The sequence below is a fragment of the Trachypithecus francoisi genome, unplaced genomic scaffold, assembly GCF_009764315.1.
Source record: "Trachypithecus francoisi isolate TF-2019V2 unplaced genomic scaffold, Tfra_2.0 Lachesis_group17, whole genome shotgun sequence".
NCBI classification, from domain to species: domain Eukaryota; kingdom Metazoa; phylum Chordata; class Mammalia; order Primates; family Cercopithecidae; genus Trachypithecus; species Trachypithecus francoisi.
The window spans coordinates 105,051,993-105,075,178 of record NW_022681462.1 but is presented as its reverse complement, the minus strand read 5'-3'; the positions used below and the strand labels follow the sequence as shown (position 1 = coordinate 105,075,178).

The window sequence follows — 23,186 nt, the reverse complement described above, 5'->3', positions numbered from 1 at the left end:
AGGGGCTCTTGTTTAAATGCAGCTCCTGGCCCAGGAGGGCGGCCTGAGACCCTGCACTGGTCTTAGCAACACCCAGGTGCTGCTGCAGGCCCGGGCTGTCCCCACTGGTGGGGGTCCAGACACCTCTGCTTCCACAAAGTGCATGCTCTGCTCACATGGGGGCCTGGCTGCAGCGGGGGCTGCCCTGAACAGGCCGACTGGGTGTGCGCTGGGGGCGTTGAGGGGGTGTCCTGTCAGGAAAGTGAGACCCCCCGCCCCCCGCTCGGGGTGGTGGTGCGGCTGGATGGCCTGTTCTGAGATAGCAAAACCAGGCCATGGCCCAGAGAAAGTCCGGCTATTTAAAATCGCTAAGGAAGCTGAATTCCAAATGCTCTTTTTGCCCCTTCTCCACTTCAGAGGACTGTGTGAAGTGTTCATTAAAATTAATAAGAGCTCCGCACCTGCTTTGAGCTGCTCTCAATCCTCACGCGTGTCCAGAGGACAGATGGGAGGCACAGCACTGCTCACAATGGTGATGAGATGTGGGATGGGCCGCGGCGTTCGTGCCCAGCGCGCCGGGTGCCGCAGCCAGAAGCTCCTACGGCAGAGAGGGAAGGGATCCAGGGGCATCAGGCGCATTCCTGTTGTCGCACGCAGCCAGCGGGAGGGGGCGTTGCTTGCCTCTTGCAAAAAGCTTTCTGTGACTCGGAGGTGCACGAGGCCTTGGGAGAGGGAAAAAGGCGTTGGGGCTCTTTTTCTACTCCGCTCTCCTCAGAAAACCTCTGGGTCTGGAACCACACCACTGTGCTGCCCAAGGGTTCGCTTCCAAGAAATGTCTTCAAGTTGAAACAAGTCAGCTACAAAAGAGGCTGTGGTGTGAAGCAGAGAATGTGTTGACCATCTCAGTGGATTTTAACGGTTCTCACCTTTTCTTCTTCCTCCGAACACCCCAAAATAGAATCTTTCTGTCAGAAACAACAGCTCACACCAATAGGTCCCAGTGTGCCTGGCTGATATGTGGAGGTTGGGGTGTAGTGGGGGTCTCCTGGGCGCTTCTGGGGTTCTCAGTTTAAGCCTAGGTGCTGAGCAGCTGTACAAGCTTGAGTTGTGTGAGGATAAAAGTATGCGTATGTACATGCACTCATGCACACATGTAGAGTGTGTGCATGCAGACGTGCACATAGCATGTATGTGCATGTATAGCGGTATGTATGGATACATATGTGCATGCATGTGTGCATATGTATACGTACCTGTATGTGCATATGTGCATTTGTGTGTATGTGCATATAGCATGTGTGTGAATAGTATGTATGTGTGTGTTCCTATAGTATGCGTGGGTGTGTCATGTGAGTATGTCTTTGTGTATGTGCTGCTGGACGCCCTCTTTTGAGATAAAGCCAGGCCACGGGTCCAGAGAAAGCCCAGCTGTTAAAAATCGCTGAGGAAGCTGAATTCCAAGTGCTCTTACATATGTATGTATATGTGTATGTATTCACATATGTATCTTGTGTGTACACATGTATCCATATATGTAGGTTTGTAAGTTTTATGTATGTGTATACAGGCATGTTTATATGTACATATATGTGATGTTCTGATACATGCTATGTGTGGTTGTATTTATACATGCATGTTTGCATGAATGTGCATGCATTATGTATATGTGTATGCATGTATGTGTGCATATATGTTGTGTTTGCATATTGCATATCTGTTAATATGTATGTTTGTATGCATGTGTGTATGTGGAGGTGAATATGCACATCTCTATGTGCATATGCATGTGCATGTGTGTATAGTATGCATGCACATATATGTATGCATGTAGATGTCTGCATGCATATGTGTATAGTAGATATGTGTGCATATGTATGTGTATGCATGTGTACATGAATGTATGTGTATAGTATATGTGCATGTGTCTGTGTATAATGTGTGAGGGGACTTCAAAAAGTTTGTGGAAAAATGGAATTAAAAAATAAAAATAAATAGAAAAACTTTATTTCTCAATATAAGCACCATCAAGTTCAAGACATTTTTGTAAGTAATTATACCAGCCATTTAGTCCATCCCTAAAGAACTGAGGGTCCTGGGAATTTCACCATGTCAATGTAGTCTTTTTTACATTGTTTACTGAAGAAAAGTGAGTGCCCTTTACAAATATTTTAAGATAAGGAAACAAAAAGAAGTCAGAAAGAGCCAAATTGGGAAAGTTGGATGCTGAATGATTTCCACTAGAAACTTGCAAAGTTGTCCTTGTTTTATATGGAGACTGAGCAGGAGCACTGTTGTGGTGGAGAAGGGCTCTGGTGAAGCTTTCCTGGGCATTTTTCTGCTAAGGCTTTGGCCAACTTTCTCAAAACCCTCTGAGAGTAGGCACGTGTTATTGTTCTTTGGCCGTCCACAAAGAGAACAAGCAAGATGCCTTGAGCATCCGAAAAGCCTGTTGCCGTGTCCTTTGCTCTCGGTCAATCTGCTTTGCTTTCCTGGCCCACTTCCACCTCTTGGTAGCCACTGCTTTGATTGTTTCGTCATTAGGATTGTATTGGTAAAGCCACGTTTCATCTTCTTTTACAATTTTGAAGAAATGCAATACAATACACGCCAGTAATCTCAGCACTTTGGGAGGCCGAGGTGGGTGGATCACCTGAGGTCAGGAGTTCGAGACCAGCCTGGCCAAAATGGTGAAACCCCATCGCTACTAAAAATACAAAAATTAGCCAGACCTGGTGGCATATGCCTGTCATCCAACTACTCAGGAGACTGAGGCAGGAGAATCGCTTGAACCTGGGAGGCAGAGGTTGCAGTGAGCAGAGATTGCACTACTGCACTCTAGCCTGCGTGACAGAGCAAGGCTCTGTATCAAAAAGAAAGTTAAGAAAAAATTTTAAAAAATGATTCTGAGGCATTCTTCAAGAATTGTAACAGTAAGGCAAAGCAGACTGGCCGAGAGCGAAGGTCACGGCAACAGGTTTTTTGGATGCTCGAGGCATTTCTCTTGTTCTCTTTCAGGAGGTCCGGAGAACAATAACATCTGCCTGCTGGCGGGGTGTTTAGAGAAGGTTGGCACTGGCTCATCCGGTGCAGGGAGTGTTTCTCCACCCCCAGGCCCAGCTGCGCCCAGTGCCTGGCGCTTTCCCCAAAGGCCTCCCTGCAAGGCTAAGGGGACTGTGGAGAGGGGTCTGGTGGTCCAAGCTATGGGTTTAGGGCAGAAGGGAATAAGGAGGGGCAGGAGGGTTTGGGCCACCTGTAGCCATCCCGACTCCCTACCAGCCGAGTGCACTTGGTCATGGCTGACACAGGCAAGCAGGCTCAGAGGGGGCTCTGCTCGGAGGGCTCTGCCTGCTGCCTTGCACACTCTGGTCTCTCTGTCTCCTGCCCCCAGGCTTGGGAGTGGGGCACTGCTTGTCCTCCCACAGGAGCACGAACTTGCGCTATGCGTCCAGCCCCCCGCTCTTGGAAATACAGCCTTCCCGCAGTTCCTGGCCCATGGAGGGTGGCTTTGGCTGTACCCAGGGGTGGAAGCCCCACAGGCTGGGGCCTACCCACAGTGGAGGTGCAGGGTTTGGAGCCCTGGACATGGAGTCAGGAGGCCTTGGTCTGAGTGAAATCCACGCCATCAGTGTGCGCTCCTGCTCCTGATGCTCACTGTGACCGGAGGCATGGAATGCCCTGAGGTGCCACTTGACAGGGAAACTGAGGCTTACAGAGGGCTGTAACTTGTGCAAGGTTTCATGAGTGGAGCACTGGGATTTGGGGCCAGGCCTGTCTGATTGCAGAGGCTGCGCTCTGAATCACGGGGCACTGTGTTCCTTCCTGGCTCCCTGTGTGACCTGTGGTGGTCACCTGACTCTCTGAACTCCTCTTCTGGAGCAGAGGGCAGTGTCTCCGTCTCTCAGTACCACACAGCGGGCAACTTCCAGGACAGAGATGATTTCCTCCCAGCTGTGGAGGCTGGAAGTCAGGGATCCAGGTGCCGGCAGGGCTACTTCTCTCAAGGCTGCTCTCCGGGGCTGACAGGCGGTGTCTTGCTGTCTCACGCAGCCTTCCTCTGTGCACGCACAACCCCGGCCTCTCTTTCTCTTTGTGTAAAGCCACATTCCTGTTGGACCAGGGCCCGCCTGTGTAACCTCTTTAAAGACCCGGCTTCTAGCAGGAGTCACACTGGGGTTAGGGCTCCATTGTCGGAATTTTGGAGGATGTGATTCAGCCCTAATAGCTGGTGCTGCTAGGAACGTTGTGAAGCTGCAACCAGCATGTCTATGTGGATGTGCTTTCCTGGCACACAGCCTGCCTGGGAGTATTCTAACTTATTTCTGAAAGATGGAAAAATGAGCAGCATCCCGGGACCCCCACCGAGTCCCCACCTGGAGAGGGGCGGCGTCAGAGCACGGGAAAGAAAACCGAAGTCCCAGGCCTGGGAACAGCACCTGGCCATGAAAAAGCCCGAGCAGCACAGGAGCTGAGGAGCGACGTGGCAGAGGCAGGTTGTGCTCCTTCACCTGAACGAACAGTTAACTATTTGCTAAGAAGCTTCCACCTGGAAAAGATGAGGCGGGCACAAGGGGCTCCTCCCCACCTGCGAGCTGTTTCTCCCTGAGACCCCTGCGAGATGAGAGGTGAAGCTGTTCAAGGACAGTAATGGGGAGAGAGAAGCAACCCACAGACCCTGCCTTCCCGCCTTCCCACCCAGACAGCTCCTCCCTGGAGGATGAGGCCAGGTCCCCAGGCTGACAAGTAGAGTGGGATGGTGAGGCCCAGGAGACGGTGGAGGAGCAGCCCCTGGGGCACAGGTGCTCTTGGGGAGGCGTGCTCCTCCCACCTTCGAGAAAGACTCATTAGTGGTTCAGTCCGTCAGCTGGAGGAGGCACGCGTCCTGCTGTTGCAGACAAGTTAAAACCTGAGAGTGAGTTGAGAGCGTTTGGCCTTTAGCCATCTCTAAATTGCATGGCCAGACGTTAATGCAAATCCAAGGTCATTGCTGACACTTGGCACCTGTCTCCAGCGAGTAGCGCTCAGCTCCTGCCCTTGGAGAAGTGTGGGACCCAGTCCCTGTCATAGGGGGGTCTGAGAAACCCCTGCTGTGGCTGCTTGCTGATTGTGAGGGTGCTGTGAATGCGTCCAGCCTGATCTGGCAGCCTGAACCTCCTCGTGAGGGGACAGAGGGGACCACAGCTGAGCGACGGGGGAGCAGCATGAAGACATGGAGGGGGAAATAAGCATAAACATTGAGGCTGTCCCAACCTTCCTCCTAATGGTCAGCACAGAACCTCAGCAACAGCACGGTGGAGAGCTGGGCACAGGAGAGTTTGTCTTTGCACAGAAGACCCGAGGAAGACGCGTGTTCCTGGGCCTGGGACAACAGACAGGGCCTGGGACAACACGAAACAGCAGATGAGCATTTTCAGGAACATCAGCTTTTCTGTAGGACCCTCTGCGGGAGGCTGAGCAGAAGCATGGGGCTCACCTTTCAGCTCCAGAGCATGGTGGGGGACACCTGCCCTCACAAACTCATCTTGCCCTAACTCTCTCCCAAAGGCCCTGTCTCTAAATACTGGCACCTTGGGGTCACAGCTTCAACAGAGGAATTTGGTGAGGGGCACAGCTCCATCCACTGCAGGAGGTGACGGTGCTCAGGCCGTGACTGGGCACTCAGTGTGGGTGGCTGTGTCCGTCCTGCCGAGGAACCAAGCCATATCAGGGTATGTGCCGGGGAAAGGCAGCCAGGATGGGGCAGGACTGAGGGTTTCTAGCTGGGTGAAGGGAAGATTGCAGAGAGAACAGTTTTTAAATGTCTGGGGGACTCTTGGAGAAGATGAATTCAGCTAGCTTTGCATTTCTGTGGGTGCAAAACCAGGCTGGCTGAGCGGACCCAGCAGAGTGGCAACTTTCCAGCTCCTCTAGCCCTGAGAACTGACCGTACTGTGCCTCCTTCTGCAGCAAAGCAGGGCCCAGGGAGAATTGCAAATTGCCTCCCTTGCAGCAAGTTTTGGGCATGTATAATAATGGGTTGGCTGGTTTACTGAAGCTGTTTGTTCCAGTTGCCCTTCTCTCTCCTTGCTCTGGCATTTTACTGTTACAGAAATTTCAGGTTGAAATTGTCATGTCTCAGAACAGCAGGAATGGGTGCCTGGCACCAGCTGTCAGAAGAGCAGGCCAGGTGGCTCCGGCAGGCAATGGACTCACAGGCTGCCGTGGAGAGGGATTCGGAGCAGGGCAGGGCTGGCCCCTGATGGAAGGCGACACCCTGAGTGCCCCCTCCGATGTGGGGGCCCTGCCCCTCCCTCTGTGAGACCTCCTGGCTATCCGCCCAGTCCCGGCCCTGCCTGTGTCTTGGGCCCTGTCCTCACTGGGTACCCCCCGGTGGCAGTGCCTCTAGCCACCTTGCTGTGCCCCTGCCTGCCCCGCTACCCTCGGGTTCCTCCCTGGGCTCCTCTTCCTCATGTGGGTCTCCTGAGGGGCCGCCCGGCCCCCGCCTCCCACTGGACACTTCTCTCAGGTGCCCTCCTGGCCCTTGTCACCATCACATGATGGCTCCTCTCCCCTGTCTGTCACCCTCTCCCCACATGCTCTGTGGCATCCCCCTCTGTGGCTCTCCAGAGCTGTGTCTCCCTGCCCCCTCCTCGGGGAGGGCTCGCCACCCAGTGCCAGGTGTGCGCGCCTCATCCGCACGTCCCATCAGGCAGGAGGTTCTGCCAGCGCCACCTCCTGGGTGTCTCCCTGATCTGGGCCGTTCTTCTCGTCCTCCCAGACCCTGCCTGCCGTGACACCCTTCACCCCCGGCCTGCTCTGCCCTTGGCCTCCTTTCAGCCTCTCCAACCAGTGTTACCAGATGCTTCCTGAACACAAGTCTGGTCTCACCGCCCTCTTCTCCAACTCTCTGCCTCTCCCACAGCACGGAGCATGCACCACACCCTCTCCGATGCTTTCCTAGGCTCTGAGGACGGACGAGGAAGTGGTGTCGCTGTGCCCTTTTACTATTCCCTTCCTCTTGCATGCACTGCAGTTGCTGGACTGCTGTCCTGATTTACCAGTAGACCCTGAGCTCTGACTCCTGCAGCCAGCGCCCTGCACAGCTGGTGACACACAGTGCCTGGGGCGCAAAGCAGAGTCGCCTCCGTGCTGGCTGTCCAGCCTAGGTGCCATTAGGATCTTTCCCTGCCTCCCTTGTCCCCCCATTGTTCCCCAGGCTGGATGTGGCCCCCAGCTGCCAGCATCAGGGGAGCAGCCTGGGCCTCAGAGCAGCAGGGCGTGGCTCTTGTCCTGGCTCTGCCACGCCAGGCTGTGTCATTTTCGTAGCCAGATAAGAGAATGCATGTGAATGTGCTTTGTGAATCAAGGCTGCATTTTAATACAGCGTAAACCACTCTTTGCAGGGGTGTGTGTGGTTTCATTTTAGCAAAGCTCACTGAAGTCTATGTTCCGTCCTCTGGTTTCTGTCTATTCTGAATTGAGGGAACATTATAACTGCTTTGCAAAACAAGACTAGGAGTTCCCGGCAGGGAAGTCCTTGGTTCTAAGGAGGCAGGTGGCGTCACTGCGGGACAGAGCGTTATCTGCGTGCAATAGAAAGTCCTTCCTGCCACCCCCTGTCTTGCAGGATTGTCCACATTGAATTGCATTTAGTTCCTGCAACAGTGGGTTATAACTGATCACTACATCCTAATGTGTAATCATGTCCGTGAGAAAGAATTACTGAGTTATATCGAGTCGCCTGTTTCTTTTTCCAGTTTTTCCCTATGTACTTGTTTGCTGTTTGCTGGTGGGGCTGGTGGTCAGTGGTGATCACCAGCAGACAGGTAGGAGCAGTTGCTGAGGGCTTAACACTTGGTGGGAGGGAGCCCTGAGAAACTCCACCCTCTGGTTTAATTTGTTCTAGGGACTGGGTGACAGCGGCATTCTTCGGGCTTGGTCCAGTGATCAGAGAGACAATCCCGTGGGATCTTGGTGTCCCTCTTGCTGTGAATGAGAGGAGAAGGGTGGGGGACACATACTGGACACCACCGCTGCACACACCCAGGCTGGGTCAGGGGCCAGCAGGTCACGGGATCCGGCATTCTGCTGGAGAGCAGGTCCAGCCGGGAGGCACCTGGTGAAGCACTGCTGGGACCCTCCTCCCTGGCTCAAGTTCACACACCCGAGAGGAGTCAGGGACTTTGCCACCTGCACCCACCCCCACACCGTGTTCCTGACAGTGCTGGTTATCTCCGTGCTTGCAGAGTTGTGGGCACGTGGTTTGGTGGGGTGCAGGAGTAAGAGCTGGGAGGTTGTGCCTTGCTGGGATGGAGGAAACACGAGCTCTCCTCTCACACGGGCACGGAGGGTATGGACCATGGTTGAGTTGGGAACTTAGGGATGCCTGGTTCGGCCCTTCCGTTCTATGCTGCGTATGACTTCTGGGGGAAGTGCATCTTCCTTCGGAGGCTGTATCAACAGGCGACCTGACTGTGACAGTCACCTACGTGATCTTGGAGAGATTTAGAGCTGTCTTGCTTAGTCTCTTCTATGTGTCTGCCATGTTAGGAAGGAGGGTGGTCGGGTCACCCGTGCACATGTGTGATGGAGGAGGCCACGGTACCATCTGTGTATCAACCAACTTTGCTTTTATTGTTTTCTACAGGAGACGTGGGGGACAAAGGACAGAAAGGCAGTGTGGGTCGCCATGGAAAGATCGGTCCCATTGGCTCTAAAGGTATTTGCGATGTGATTCTTGCCTCATTTCCCCCCGCCCCAGGGTCAGTGTCTGGATCCCCTGAGAATAACTCTAGCGTGGATGGTCTCGTGCGGTGCTCCTGTTTATGCTCTGTGCGTGCTAGAGAAGACATCTGCCGTGCTTCCGTTTTGGAGGTGCTTGGAGCTAGTTGCTGGCTCTGTGCTTACAGGGTGCGGTGAAGTGCTCCCCATCCTGCGGGGTTTTCATAGCACCCCAGGATGGAGGGGCCGCGGCGAGTGCGCTTGGGCGAAACTCTGGCTGTGTAGCCACAACATCCTTAACAAGTTTGGTAACACGCTTAGAGCCTCACGTAAGGAGCGGATGGACCCTTAACAAGTTTGGTAACACGCTTAGAGCCTCACGTAAGGAGCGGATGGACCCTGCTCAGGAGGCACCGCGTCTGCTCCCCCAGCTCGGGTCTCAGGCATTTCGAGGTGATGGGATGATTCTTGGTGAGAACAGAGTGTGGGGTGACAGCAGCGGGTGTGAGCAGCAACTATGGTGCCAACACCTGGGCTCAGGCTACACCTGCAGGTTCTGATGGCACCGTCTCCGCTGCTGCATTTGCCTGCACAGCCTTGGTAAGGCGGGCAGATCAGCTGTGCCTCCCGTGATGAGAGACTGAGGCCAGGACAGCCAAGGGGTTGCTCAGAAGGTGCTGTTCCTATGCCCCCCTCACCCCTGCCATCTGGTCAGTGGATGTCTTTGGAGCGCTTGGCTTGTTCCAGGTGTATGCTGGGCTCTAGGGGACGGAGCCGGTGGGAGGGCAAGGAGCTGGCCCTCCCTGAGCTCTGCAGGTGTGGAATCATGAAGCGTCCTTGGGGTCCCGCATGGTGTAGCAATGCGGCTGAGCTGCCCTGAGCACCAGCGGTGGAGGGAGTCTGCTGTGGTCTGTCCAGTTCCGGGGCCAGGTTCTTCTACCTCATTCATCTGCCTCAGAGCAGGTTGGCCCAGGTACCAAGAGGCTACGGTCTGGAGTCTGAGCTGTGAGGGGGTTCTCATGGTTTGTTCTGATCCTTGGTCACAGACCTCCCCCTAGCCCAGCCCGTACCTGGTAGAAAGGGCTCTGTGGCCAGGAGAGCGGTGGGGAGGGCCCAGCTCAGCTGTGGGCCTCCTGGAAAACCGCTGAGAGGCACCTTCCCTGCCACGGCCAATCCAGTGAAGAACACACAGAGAATCATGGGATCTGGAGGGAGGCGCGGGCTTCACAAACCCAAATAACATTGTGGCAAAATACTTATATCCCCAAACTTGCCATTTTAAGTATTTTAAGTGTACAATTCAGGGACATTAAGTACATTTGCAATGGTATACAGGTATTACCACTATTTCCGAACCCTTTTCATCTCTCCAAAGAGAAACTCTGTTCCCAATAAGCAATGGCTCCCCGTTCTTCCTCCCCCAGCCCCGGTAACCTCCAATCTGCTTTCCGTCTCTGAATTTGCCTATTCTGGATATTTCACATATGTGGAATGATAACAATGTTTGTCCTTCTAGTTGATTTCACTTGGTGTCGTGTTTTCAAGGTTCACCTGTGGGTAGTGTGGGTCAGAATGCCCTGCCTTTTTAGGGAATAATATTCCACCATACGGACGGACCACAACTGTTACCATTCACCTGTCGACGGACACGTGGGTTCTTTCCACCTGTTGCTTTTGTGAATAACACCACGTTGCGTATTGACACACACATAGGGATGTGTATGCTTTTACCATGCGGTGTGTGCTCTGGGCAGATTCCGGCGTCTCCTAAGGGGCAGCTGGTCCAGGCTGGCCTTGTTTGGCTTTGCTTATTTGATTTGCCTTGTGTCTGAGATTGTCATCCTGGGTTCTGATCAAGCTATGATTTCATTTCCAAGCTCCCGATGCTGATAAAGGAACACAAAGGAATCAGGTGGGTGGAGGCTGCGGAACTCCTTCCCTCCGTATGCGAATGGAGTCGGAATCTGCACAAGTCTCTTTGCAGAGGCCTTTGGGGCTTCTCTGTGAGAATAAAGAGAATCCATTAGAATTTATTAAGTCACATGACTTAATTTTAGAGCAGCTAGAAAGCCCTGTTGCCATCCTTTTGTTCAACCCCCTTGTTTTGTACGTTGAGGAAAGCTGGGGGGCAGGGTGGTGAGGTGGCTTGTCTCATCTAACTGGAGGTTGGGTCCAGGCCAGGATGGAACCCAGGGCTTCTGGCATCTGGGCCCTCCAGGACACTGGGCTGCCATGAGCAGGGACAGGAAGGACCTTAAGCTGGGACAGGAAGGAGTGTGCTGACTCTTGGATTAGATGAGCTCTCAGGCCCACGCGGCGCTCCCATCATGCTCAATCTGGATTTTCCTGCTGTGATGAGAGGCGTGTCGGCTGTTGGGGGGAGTGGCGGCTCACTCATGACACCAGGGATTCATGAGGCGATGTCTGCAGAGTGTTCCATCACATATCCTGGATTTTCCAGAACTGACTTAAAGAATGATCACCCGATAATCCCTGTCACCCCATGACATGTATATGGGTCATATCACATAAATAGTGCTGGAAGCAGGAATTACCTGCAGAATGGATCTCCGGTACTTCACAACAATAGGGTGGCCTGGGAGAAATCCACGAGACAAGTCACATTTTCAGTCTTGATGTTTTTAACTCAACACGTCCACCTCTGCCTGGTGACTTGGACGTTGTTTTTCATTTTCAGGTGAGAAAGGAGATTCTGGTGACATAGGACCCCCTGGTCCTAATGGAGAACCAGGTATGGTATAAAGGGTACAGGATTTTTCATATAATGTGTTAAAAATTGCACTTTGGAAAGCAATGTAGATCATTAAATGGAACTGTGGTGGGCTGGGGAACACAGCGCATACGCCGCCATGTGGTCCCCGTGTCAGTGATGCTCTCAGAGATGCTGCAGTGTTTGATTTCCTTCTACCTGAATGTTAATGACCTCTTAGGAGTGTCATCTGCCCGTCCACTGTGTTATTCTGTCTGTGTGTGTAGCTGGGCTCAGTGACACCAGTCCTAGGATGAGCATTCTCCACTTCTTCGCCTCTGTGGGCACTAGGGGTCTCCTCCTACCGCCAGACTTCTCAGAAAGCACATCTGGACTTTGTGGCTCTTTCCCTGGTTTCAGACGTCTTTGCATCCGACTCCCACAATGGTGCTCCACCGACATGGCTCCCCTCGGAGGTCCCAGGGAGCTCAGATCCAGCCCAGGTGGACGTGGCTTCCCTGTGGGGCACCTGCTTCCTGCTGCCAAGTCACCAGGACACGTTGTGTCCTGTCCTCTGTCCCTGCCCTCTGCCCGCCTTCACGCCCCCCCCCCACTCGCTATCTTTCTCCCAAAACTCCTTCTGCAGCTCTTCTGCTCCCTCCCCAGAATGGTGACCTCCTCTGAGCCCTGGTACAGCCCTCACCCCCATACCCCTACACGGTGGCCCTCATGAGGTCAAGCTCCAAAGAACACATGTCTGGTGGGCATCTCCACTGGGGGTCTCATGGTCCCCATCTGTCTCACTGGAGCCCTTCCCTCACACCCTGGATTACCACACTGGACACTCACCCCCACGTACCTCCCACACTGCACGCCCACCCCCCTCACATCCCGCAGTGGACACCCACCCGCCATGTACATCCCGCAGTGGACACCCACCCGCCATGTACATCCCGCAGTGGGCACCCACCCGCCATGTACATCCCGCAGTGGGCACCCACCCGCCATGTACATCCCGCAGTGGGCACCCACCCGCCATGTACATCCCGCAGTGGGCACCCACCCGCCATGTACATCCCGCAGTGGGCACCCACCCGCCATGTACATCCCGCAGTGGGCACCCACCCGCCATGTACATCCCGCAGTGGGCACCCACCCGCCATGTACATCCCGCAGTGGGCACCCACCCGCCATGTACATCCCGCAGTGGGCACCCACCCGCCATGTACATCCCGCAGTGGGCACCCACCCGCCATGTAGATCCCGCAGTGGGCACCCACCCGCCATGTAGATCCCGCAGTGGGCACCCACCCGCCATGTAGATCCCGCAGTGGGCACCCCCCCGCCATGTAGATCCCGCAGTGGGCACCCCCCCGCCATGTACATCCCGCAGTGGGCACCCCCCCGCCATGTACATCCCGCAGTGGGCCCCCCCCGCCATGTAGATCCCGCAGTGGGCACCACCCGCCATGTACATCCCGCAGTGGGCACCCACCCGCCATGTACATCCCGCAGTGGACACCCACCGCCATGTACATCCCGCAGTGGGCACCCACCCCCATGCCCATTCCACACTGTACACCCATCCCCCCCCCCAACTCCCAAGCTGCTCCGTCATGCCCCATGACACTGTCAGGCATCCTCTAATCTTCCTTCTGCTTCAGCGCCTCCAGGCGGGGGTTGTTGCTGTCCTCCTCTCACCCCACCCCCTCCCTCATTCAGGCCTCATTGCTTTCGAGCTGAATTCCTGAAATAATATCCTGATGGCTCTGTGCCCTCCCGTCCTTTTTTTTATTGACCACAAAAGATGCTTAAGAGATACTAGATTTAGGTGGAAGATACAGTGTTTAAGTAACTAGAATATTCTTTCAGTCAGACTCCAACCTTCCCCTCTTCCCTCAACCAAGAAGCTCGACAGCTGGGCCTCGGAAGAGAATTCAGTGCATTCAGTGTGTTCACGGGGGTGGCGGGGAGCGTCCCTTCCGCAGGCGTCTGCTCGCTGGAGCCAGCCTTTCTCCCCGAGACGCGCTGTGTCTCCGTGATGTCACTCGCTTCACAGCACATTCAGAAGGTGCTTTCCGAGAAGGATCTGACCCTTGGAAACTAGGGGGGAAATAAAGGGGCTAGATTTCTGAATAAAAGTTCTTGTTTTAAAAGCTCCTCCCGCATCACAGAGATGAGGAGGAACAGCTGCTTGGGAGGTGTCCTCGCCTGTGTGACTTTGTTCCGTACGAGTGCGCTGAGATCAGTGTCACTGAGTGGCCGAGCACCATCCGCTCAGGGCACCTCCAGGCACTCAGCCAACCTGAGGGGCCTGGACAAAGCCTCTGGGAGACAGAAGGACCCGGAGGCAGGTGAGGGCAGGGCAAGAAGAGGGGACATCCTGGGGCCGAGCTGCTACCGTCAGGCCTAGCTTGGTCAGAGAGTTCGGAGGTTATGAGGAAAGGAATCCATCCACTTCCCCGGACACGGGTCTCTCCAGAAAGCCTCTATTACCTCAAACCTCAGGGAGCTCGAAGATAAAATATATTTTTAAAAAATGTATCTTAGATAAAACTTCCACTAAAAAAATCCCAAAACCAGGGCAAACCCCAAGGAAGATCAAGTTTCAAAAGTGCAGATGTGAATCAGGGGGTCTCACGTATGAGGGCGAGGTAGGTGGTTTGGGCTGCCAACGTCCAGGAAGGTGGGATTGAACTTCTCCAGGATGTGCCAGACTGCAGGGTGGGCTGAGACTCTGCACAGTGGAAACTGTGGGAAAAGGCGCAAAGCCCACCCGCATGCCTCCCTTCCTCCCAGGCCTCACCCACGGCCTAGAGGTGCTCCTGGTGATGCTGCCCTGTCCTCCCTCCCTGAGCCGTCCCTCACGCCCTGTGTATGCCCACGATGCCCAGCTCTGCCCTGGCCCCTACTCCCCACCTGACATGTCACAGGCACCTGCGTGTTGGCGATTCTGCCTCCTGTACTCAGCTAGGAATGGAACAGCCCCGCCGCCTCTAGAGCTCTGCACAGAGGATGCTGCTGCTGCCGCCTTCAGCTCCCCTCAGCCCTGCAGTGCTCCCAGGCCATGGAGGACTGCTGCCAGATGTTCTACCTTTTCTGACTGCACACCCTCAGCCAGACCCGCTTCCCTGGGTCCCAACCCTGCCCTGGGCTGCTTCCCACCCCTGCACCTCCATATCTGTTCCCTCTGCAGCTGGCGAGGTTTGAAATACACATGTCTGGCCTCCCTCTGCTCCTGTCAAGGCCTTTCCCTGCTCCCCCTGCCTTTAGGATGAAGTGGAAGATGGTTATTGCGGCCTCAAAGGCCCATGGGGCATGTTTGTTGAGTAAAATGCATATTTCTGGGGAGGGGTCCTCGACTCTCTTCTGAGCCCGAGTCCTTGTCCAGCCTTTGTAATGCACCGGCCTGGCCCCCGCAGGCCTCCCATGTGAGTGCAGCCAGCTGCGCAAGGCCATCGGGGAGATGGACAACCAGGTCTCTCAGCTGACCAGCGAGCTCAAGTTCATCAAGAATGGTATGTGGCTCCCGGCGCCACCCTCCCTCCCTCCCTCCCTCCCTCCCACCCACCTCCTGGCCCTGTCCAAAGACCCCAGCAAGGGCTCTGCAAGTGGCCACGCCTGCCCTGCAGTACCGTGCTGCCCTGCCGGCCCCTGCTGCCCTGCCATCCCTTGCTGCCATCCCCTGCTGCCCTGCCGTCCCCTGCTGCCCTGCCAGCCCCTGCTGCACATGGCTGTGCCTTAAGTTTGTTGCAGAGATGCCAGTGCTCGCTTTTCAGCCCTGCCCTTCCCCACAGCTGTCGCTGGTGTGCACGAGACGGACAGCAAGATCTACCTGCTGGTGAAGGAGGAGAAGCGCTATGCGGATGCCCAGCTGTCCTGTCAGGGCCGAGGAGGCACGCTGGGCATGCCCAAGGACGAGGCTGCCAATGGCCTGATGGCCGCATACTTGGCGCAGGCCGGCCTGGCCCGCGTCTTCATTGGCATCAACGACCTGGAGAGGGAGGGCGCCTTCGTGTACTCCGACCGCTCCCCCATGCGGACCTTCAACAAGTGGCGCAGCGGCGAGCCCAACAACGCCTACGACGAGGAGGACTGCGTGGAGATGGTGGCCTCGGGCGGCTGGAACGACGTGGCCTGTCACACCACCATGTACTTCATGTGTGAGTTCGACAAGGAGAGCATGTGAGCCTCGGGCTGGGGCCGGCCGCCAGGAGAGCCCGTGAGCCTCTGCATAGGAGCCTCAGGCTGGGGCTGCCCACTGGGGACCCCACGTGTCCCCGCAGGGTTGGCAGGGCCAGAGCCCAGATCGTGGTGCCAGCCAGGGAGCTGTCCCTCTGTGAAGGGCGGAGGCTCACTGAGTAGAGGGCTGTTGTGTAAACTGAGAGAACGGTCTGTGCATAAGAGGAAAAAGAAAGTGTCCCTGGGGTGCTGTCTCCGAAGAAGCAGAGTTTCATTACCGTCTTGTAGCTCCAATGTCATTATGTAATTATTACCCAGGATTGCTCTTCCATAAAGCGCGTGCCTTTGTCCAAGCTATACAATAAAAGCTTTAAGTAGTGCAGTAGTTAAGTCCAAATGGTGGCAATGGGGTCTTGAATTAGTACCTTTTAATTTCTATATGGAAAAGAACTCACTTCACTTTGACCAATGCTTCTGTAAATTATATTAAAATATAGGTTCCTTCACACTATTATCCATGCAAAAACAATTTTGCTTTGCTTCAAACCCAGATTTCAGGAAAACAACAACAAAATTCTCCAAACTTTTCTACTACATGTGTGGATTCATTGTGTTCTCTTAATTTTTTCAATAGCTCTATTAGTTATATTTTTTATTTTAATTAATTTTTGTAGAGGTGAGGTCTTGCTATGTGGCCCAGGCTGGCCTTGAACTCCTGGGCTCAAGTGATCCTCCCACTTCGGCCTCCTGAATAGCTGGGACTACAGGCAGGAGCCACCACACCCAGCTTGTATGAGTTATCTATTACTGCCTAACAAAATACCCCAAAACTCAGTGGCCTAAGAAAGATTGATTACCTCCCAGATTAGAAATCTGCACAGGGCTTAGCTCGGTCCTCTACTTTGGGGCCTCTCCCAAGCTGAAACCAAGGTCATTCCTCCTGCAGTTTGGGCAGAACGCAGGTACTCCTGAGTTGTTGGACAGAGGGCCCCAGTTTCCCACCAGCTGTGGGTCACGAGCTCCCGCAGTTTCCTGTCACAGGGACCCTTCCCCTGGGCTGCCCACAACACAACAGCACCTTTCTCAGAGCAGCCTGGGAGAAGAGCTGAAGAGAGAAGCCGCAACCTTTCCTAAGCTCACCTGGACATGTCCTGCTGTCTGCATCCATTTGCATTGCCATAAAGGAAAACTCGAGGTTGGGCAGCATATCAAGAAAGAGGTTTATTTGGCTCACGGTTCTGCAGGCAGCACTGGAAGCATGATGCCAGCAGCTGCTCCCGGTGAGGCCTCAGGCTGTGTCCACCCTCAGTGGAGCGGGAGGGAGAGCCGGCACTCACAGAGATCACATGGGGAGAGGGAAGCCACAGAGAGAGGGAGGGAGGTGCCGGGCTGTTCTGCATCATCAATCAGTTTAGGGAGGGAACAGAATGAGAACTCACTCACTGGGGTGAGGACTGAGGACGGCACCCAAGACACTCATGAGGGTTCCGCCCCCAACCCAAACACCACCTATTAGGCCCCACCTCCACCACTGAGGGTCACATTTCAACATGAGATCTGGAGAGGCCCAACAGCAAATGATAGCACGTGCCTTCCCTCTGCGGCGCTCCACCAGCTCGAGGCGAGGCACTGGGTGCAGCCCCTGCATGGGGGTGAAGACATACCAGGGGGTGGGGACCACTGGGGGTCAGTTCAGAAGCTGCCTGCCACGGTACCTCAGTTGTTTTTTTTTTGTATTTCAGAATCCCAATAAAAATAACAAATATCTTCATTTTTAAAATAGAACACACGAGCACACACATTCCATCTCAGCTGGTATTGTGGGGCGAGAGGGAGCTGCGGAGTCGGCTCCCAGGGGCTGGTGTATTTGTGCACATCCTGCGAGGGAGGCCCCGGCGGCCCTTGGTTCTAGGTGATCTATTCTGGTTGGTTGCAGAGTGAAATGCCTTGGAAGATAAAGGTAGCGTCTCCTGTCCTTGTCTCCCCACCGGAGAAAAGGGCAGGTTTGCCTGCAGCCTTGGAAAACAGAGTGTCTCGTTCTGCAACAACGGGCAGGCATGGTTACTGTCCAGCATAATAAAGATGATGTCTCCCTCCAGGAAAGAGTGCAGGCATGAGTACTACCTGCTAGAGAAGAACCGGGTTCCCTAGGCCCAAGGGTCCTCCCTGTAACAGAACCACTGCGTGTGCAGGTGCTGTCTGCCTTCTTCCTGAACCCCTGAAGGGGGTGGAGCCCAGGATACTGGTGCAGAAATGCCAGCACCCTGGCCACAGATGTTGATGTAAGTAACAAAGTCCTTCGTCTCTGACCCGGAAGTCTCATGTCTTCAGCCAGCACCCATGTACCTGGGGCTGTAAGTAGGGTAAAATCTCAGACCCTTCAGAGTTCTTGACAGGAATTTCTTGATATCTCCTTGAATTTAATTCTCATCTCACTGGAAGGACGTAGCAAACAAGTTTATTCCGGACCTGGCGGTCCCTGGTTTGGTTGGATGGGAAGAGGAGCACCTTGTCTCATGGAGCAGGTTCCAGGGAATGATACACAGCCAGAGAGGCAGGTGCTGCTGCCTCGCCTGCTGGGAGGGAGCCCGTCAGCGTGGCCAGGCTTTTGCTTCATTGGCGCAGACTCTGTGTGAGAGATGGAGTCTTCCTACTGGTGCGTATATCCTTCTGGTGCTCACAAGTTGCTGCAGCCATGAGCTCACCCCTCTATCTGCTCACCCATGCATTCATTTACTAAGCAGTCAGTTTGAACACTTCTCCGTTTCTGACTCTGTCAGACCCATGGTTTTCTGTGTGGCAGTTCCACCAATGCCTGCAGTGTAGCTGAGGAATTGGGGGATGCTGCTGTGTGTGTGTTTGAGGGGCAGGCTGTGTGTGGGGAGAGCTGTCACTGAGCAGGTCATCTCACTGAATGAGCAAGTCCTCAGTGGTCCCGCTTCTGGTCTCACAGGCTGTGCTCTGCTGTCCATCATCCCCGTGAGGATGCAGAGCCACTCCCTCAGCCTCCGCACCCCTCATCCCTCTATTGCCTCTGAACTCTCTGGTTCACTGAGGTGGCCTTGAAATATAGGGCCCCAGACAGGCTGCAGGGGTTGTGCGTGTGATGACATGGGACCATGTGAATGTAATTTGTAATATGTTCAACGTGACACACATATATGTCTAAGAAGCTAAAATCCTCCTTTCAACTTTGCTCTAGTTGAGGGTCGGTCTTTCTAGGCCTTTTTCAAGAGCATGCATACACACACACACACACATACACATACATACACATACACATACAACATACACAACACACACACACACATACACATACACACATACATACATACACATACACATACAACATACACATACACATACACACACATACACACACACATACACATACACACACATACACACACACACACACACGTGATTAAACGTACCTGGAGAATGGGGCGGGGGTGGGCATTCTTTCTCACCCTGCCTTCTTCATCAGCAACCTGTCTTGGGGCAATTCCCATGCTGCCTATGGGGCCTGCCTGCTCCTCCCATCCTGAGGCAGAGTATTCCAGAGCGTGGCCCCTGGGGATCACTCACCCATCCTCTCCTGATGCCCTGGGGGTCACGAATGCGTCCTGTACTGATGGATGCTAGTGTTGTCTCAGCCTTCACTCTTGCAACCCAGCTGCGGTCAGGCTCCCTGCATGTGCCTTGGTGTGTGCCAGTGAGACCCTATCCATAGGGGAGGGACGGACCTGGGAGTTGAATGGCCGCACTTACACATTTGATAACAGATCCAAGGCCAAGTCTGGACCTGGGAGTTACAGGCAGGAGAGGAGAGGCCAGGCTCTGCTGATGACGGTGCAGTGGGCAGGTGTGGGGGCAATGGGCAGTGGGCGTCCTGGGGGCAGCAGCTCCAGGCAGCCCGGCAGCCCTGCCAGCCTCTCCCACTCCTCTGCTAGTGATGAGTCTGGGCCCTCAGGATGGGTGGAGGAGAGCTCTTTGGCCTAGAGAAGTCTGTCCTCTTTTCCATGTCTACCCCCCATTAAGGAGCAGAGGTAATTATTTTAATGGATGAGTCTTATTCATTATGTGGAGTGGCGTCTTCCTGACACGTCTCCCAGTCAAACAGGAAAGCATATCTTCCCATCTGTCTTTAATGAGGCTTTCACATGCTTGTGGCTGCTCTGCCTAGGCTGGGGGAGCCAAGACGCTCCTGACGCTGGCAAAGCTCTCATGCACACATAGGGTGTCGGCGCTGTGCATGTGAGGCTGGCCGGCTCTTCCTCACCTTCACGGCGGCATCCACTGCCCACAAAGCCTCCCTGGCTGCCCCAGGTCCACCAGTCCTGGAGGAACAGCTGGCCTTTGGGATCCTGCAGGGTCTGGGGTACTGCCCACAGAGTGGGTGGAGACCCTGCTTCCATGTGCGGACTCCTGGCCACAGGGAAGGCCTGCCAGCTGGGCTTCCACTCCCATAGGGCTGCCCGCAGCATCTTTGTCCAAGTGTGCACAGGGCCGTGGGCTGTCCACCACCCCTCATTCTCTCCTCCAATACCACCCCCCGTCCTCCTGCAAATCCACTCGGGCAGACGGCCGCCTCTTCTGCCAGCGCAGAAGACCCGCTCTGTCCCAGGGTGGGACATGCCTTCAAGTGACAGTGTGATCTTCACGAAGTTACCGTACGTCCTAAGCCTCGGTTTCCTCATTGGTTGAGTGACTGATTTTCATACCTCCCACTGGGGCCTTGTGAGGGTTACACGACATGATGTGTGCAGAGCAGTCGGCATGGCAGAGTTCTGGGTGTTGAGTACTGAGTACCTGGCCCCGCAGAGAAGGCCGGGTGCAAGGCAGCGGTGAACATAGCCCAGGACAGTACGTCCTCACCATAGACGGGTTCACAGAAACGGCAACACACGTCATAGGTTCTTGGAAGTGGCGGGCTTAGGTGAAGTGGCGTCTAATGAAACCAGTTCCACAATGGGCGCGTTGAGGAGCAAGACTGAAGTGCCTAGAGCATCCTTCTGGTCACAGGGTCGTCACCAGACTTTGAAAAAAGACCCCAAACACTTCTAATATTAAATACTGAAGTAAATGTGGTCTACACATACATTTAAGAAAGATTCATAGAAATAAGATCCGTGTTACCCAGTGATTCTGGTTCAGGGGTGTGGGTGGCCCAGGCCTGACCTGGCAGCTCAGGTGCAGGGTGGGCTCCAGCCCTGTGGAGGACGCTGTCCCATCGCAGAGCAACACACCTGCACTCACACAGGGACCGCGCAGACATGCCAGGGACTCACGTGCACGTGCGTGGACGCAGGAGGAAACCAGAGCGCCCAGAGACAACCCACACAGATATGGGGAGACCAAGCAGACGCCACAGACGGTGGCCCTGGCTGGGAACTGGTGCTTTCCTCGTCAGCGCTACAATGAAGCAAGGTTGGTGAAACACAGCGGGAGGACCTGCTGCCCGTCGCTTCCCCAGCCACAGCTGCTCAGCAGCACCTACGGCAGCTTCCAGATTCCCTCTGTCACGAACTGGACGTGATGCATTAGTGCCTTGAAAGGCACGGAGCCGTCTGTGGGTCTTCATCCCTTTCTCCCCTCTTATGCCTGATTCTGCCAGAAAACAGCCATTTGGCACTGGCCGCACAGTGCCCTCAATTGGAAGGGAAGAGGGCGGTGCTGGCTGAGAGGGCAGAGCAAGCCAGGACACCTCGTGGAGGGGGGAACCCTCTCTGGGTTCTGGAGTTTAGGGAATAGCAAAGCCGTGCTCCAGGGTCCTGTAGGAGCTCCCACTGCTCCTCCTGGGGGCTGGAGTGGCACCCACAGGGCTGTCAGGGCAGCCAGGATTCCCTGTTTGTGACTGGCCACTGGGCTGATGGCCCCTGAATTGACCCAGGCACCCTGCCTTGCCAGGGCCAATGCTGAGCACCTTCTGCTGGCTAGTGGGTAAGAGAAACCACACAGCATGGTTTCTGCTGGGTGGAAGCTTGGCGAGGCCTGGGCGAGGGGGCAGCTGCAGCTCCAGCCCCAGCAGCACCTTGAAGCGCCTCGGCCTGGTGAACGTGTGGGCCCTGGGAGCTGCCTGCCCCATAGTTCTGTGGGGGGTCAGCAGTGCGTGAACCTCCCTTCCAGATGCTCTGCTCCTGGGGCGTCCTGCACCTGTCTGGGGTTTAGTTGCCTCCCCATACAGGCGAGGAGCTTGCACAAAAACACCTCTGTGCCTCCACACTACCCTTCACATGTGGGTACCCACTGCCACGCAGTCCCCACCCCGCAGCCCCTCCACCGGCCTTCACGGAGGGGAGTCTGTGTTCACAGCAAACACAGTGAAGGCGCACGGGGCCTTTCTTTGTACCTGGTTCATTCAGCAGTGTAGGATTATGCTTGCTTTAAAGCAAACGTGAGGGGCTGTAAACCGCGTGAAGTCAGAACCATTGCCCTGATTTAATTCCCATAACTTTCGAGTAGGGGACCTATTGTGTAGACTGCAGAATCTGATCTGCAAAGTAGGAGGGAAACGGTTTGGTTAAGGAGAGAGCCGGGATTTATTAGATGCTGCATTGAGGCATGACCGGAAAGCTGGCAGGCACGGATTTCTCGGAGCCCTCTCTGAAGTGTGGGCTGAGATGGATGCGCGGGGAGACGCAGCCCGGGGCTGCCGGCGGTGGCTGCGGATCCGTGGCTCCATACTGCCATCTAGTGGGACAGGAGGGCGAGGACGGCGGCGCCCACACAGGCGCGGGGAGGTTTGCAGAGCCAAGGAGGGCGCTCAGGCCGCGGATGCTTGCAGGAATTCTTTTGGATGAGCGGTGTGTGCGCGCGCGCGCGTGTGTGTGCATGCACGTGTGTGTGCATGCGCGTGTGTGTGCGCGCGTGTGTGCATGAGGTAGGAGGGGAGACGAGTTAGAGGCATAGAAAGAACAAAGAGCAGGCGGGAGCAGGAGGCAGAGGCCGAGGTGTCAGACTCTTCAGAAAGCACCCGGCCTCGCTCCGCGTGAGTTCTCATCCTCAGTGACACCCACATTTTGCCCCTGTGGTGACAGCAGCCACACAGACCTGACGACCAAAAGAGCAGTCAGGAGAAAGGTCACTCTGGCCGTTGATGGCAAAGGCGAGCTCCAGGTGGAGGCTGGGCCCACCCCATGCAGAGCTCCATCAGCCCGGGAGGCAGGAACCATGCCTGGTGTTTCGTCAGGGGCAGGCCCAGGTCCCTGACAGATGTCTCGTGGGTCTCAATCGTCCTTATTCACGGGCAGCTATTCGTCTGGACGTTCCTCCTCTTTTAGGCCTGAAACTGCTCTCGCGCTCTGCCCATGCTGTAGAAGGCAACTCAAGGTCACTGGCATGGACATCGTGCCTCTCGCTTCCCCCTGTGCGTCCATCGGAGTCTGTGGCCTGTGAGGGCTGAGTCATCAGACACAACCTGGCTCAGTTCAGCAGTTCTGAACCAAGAACCCACACGTTTCTTAGTTGCAAGCAGGAAAATCACAGTCTGGCTAATTTAAGCACAAAGGGAATTTGTTGAACGCGTTTTGGGAGCTCGCAGGAATTCTGGGAGGCCCGGAGCTCTGCCTCCTGCATGTGGAAGGGAACAAAGCCCATAGATCATGCTGCCCACCAT

General features: G+C 55.0%; 1 protein-coding gene across 4 annotated transcripts in view; it reads left to right on the top strand.

Annotated features, from left to right (window-relative positions):
* Nucleotides 1-15,965, top strand: part of COLEC11 (collectin subfamily member 11) — a 47,535-nt gene extending 31,570 nt beyond the window's left edge. For all 4 annotated transcript variants that reach the window (XM_033176652.1, XM_033176654.1, XM_033176653.1 and 1 more), the window contains 4 exons: nucleotides 8,603-8,674; nucleotides 11,375-11,428; nucleotides 14,809-14,904; nucleotides 15,184-15,965. In XM_033176652.1, coding sequence (XP_033032543.1) covers nucleotides 8,603-8,674; nucleotides 11,375-11,428; nucleotides 14,809-14,904; nucleotides 15,184-15,575 — 614 coding nt within the window. In that variant the 3' untranslated portion in view covers nucleotides 15,576-15,965. The remainder of the gene's footprint in view (nucleotides 1-8,602; nucleotides 8,675-11,374; nucleotides 11,429-14,808; nucleotides 14,905-15,183) is intronic.
* The last annotated feature ends 7,221 nt before the right edge of the window (nucleotides 15,966-23,186 follow it).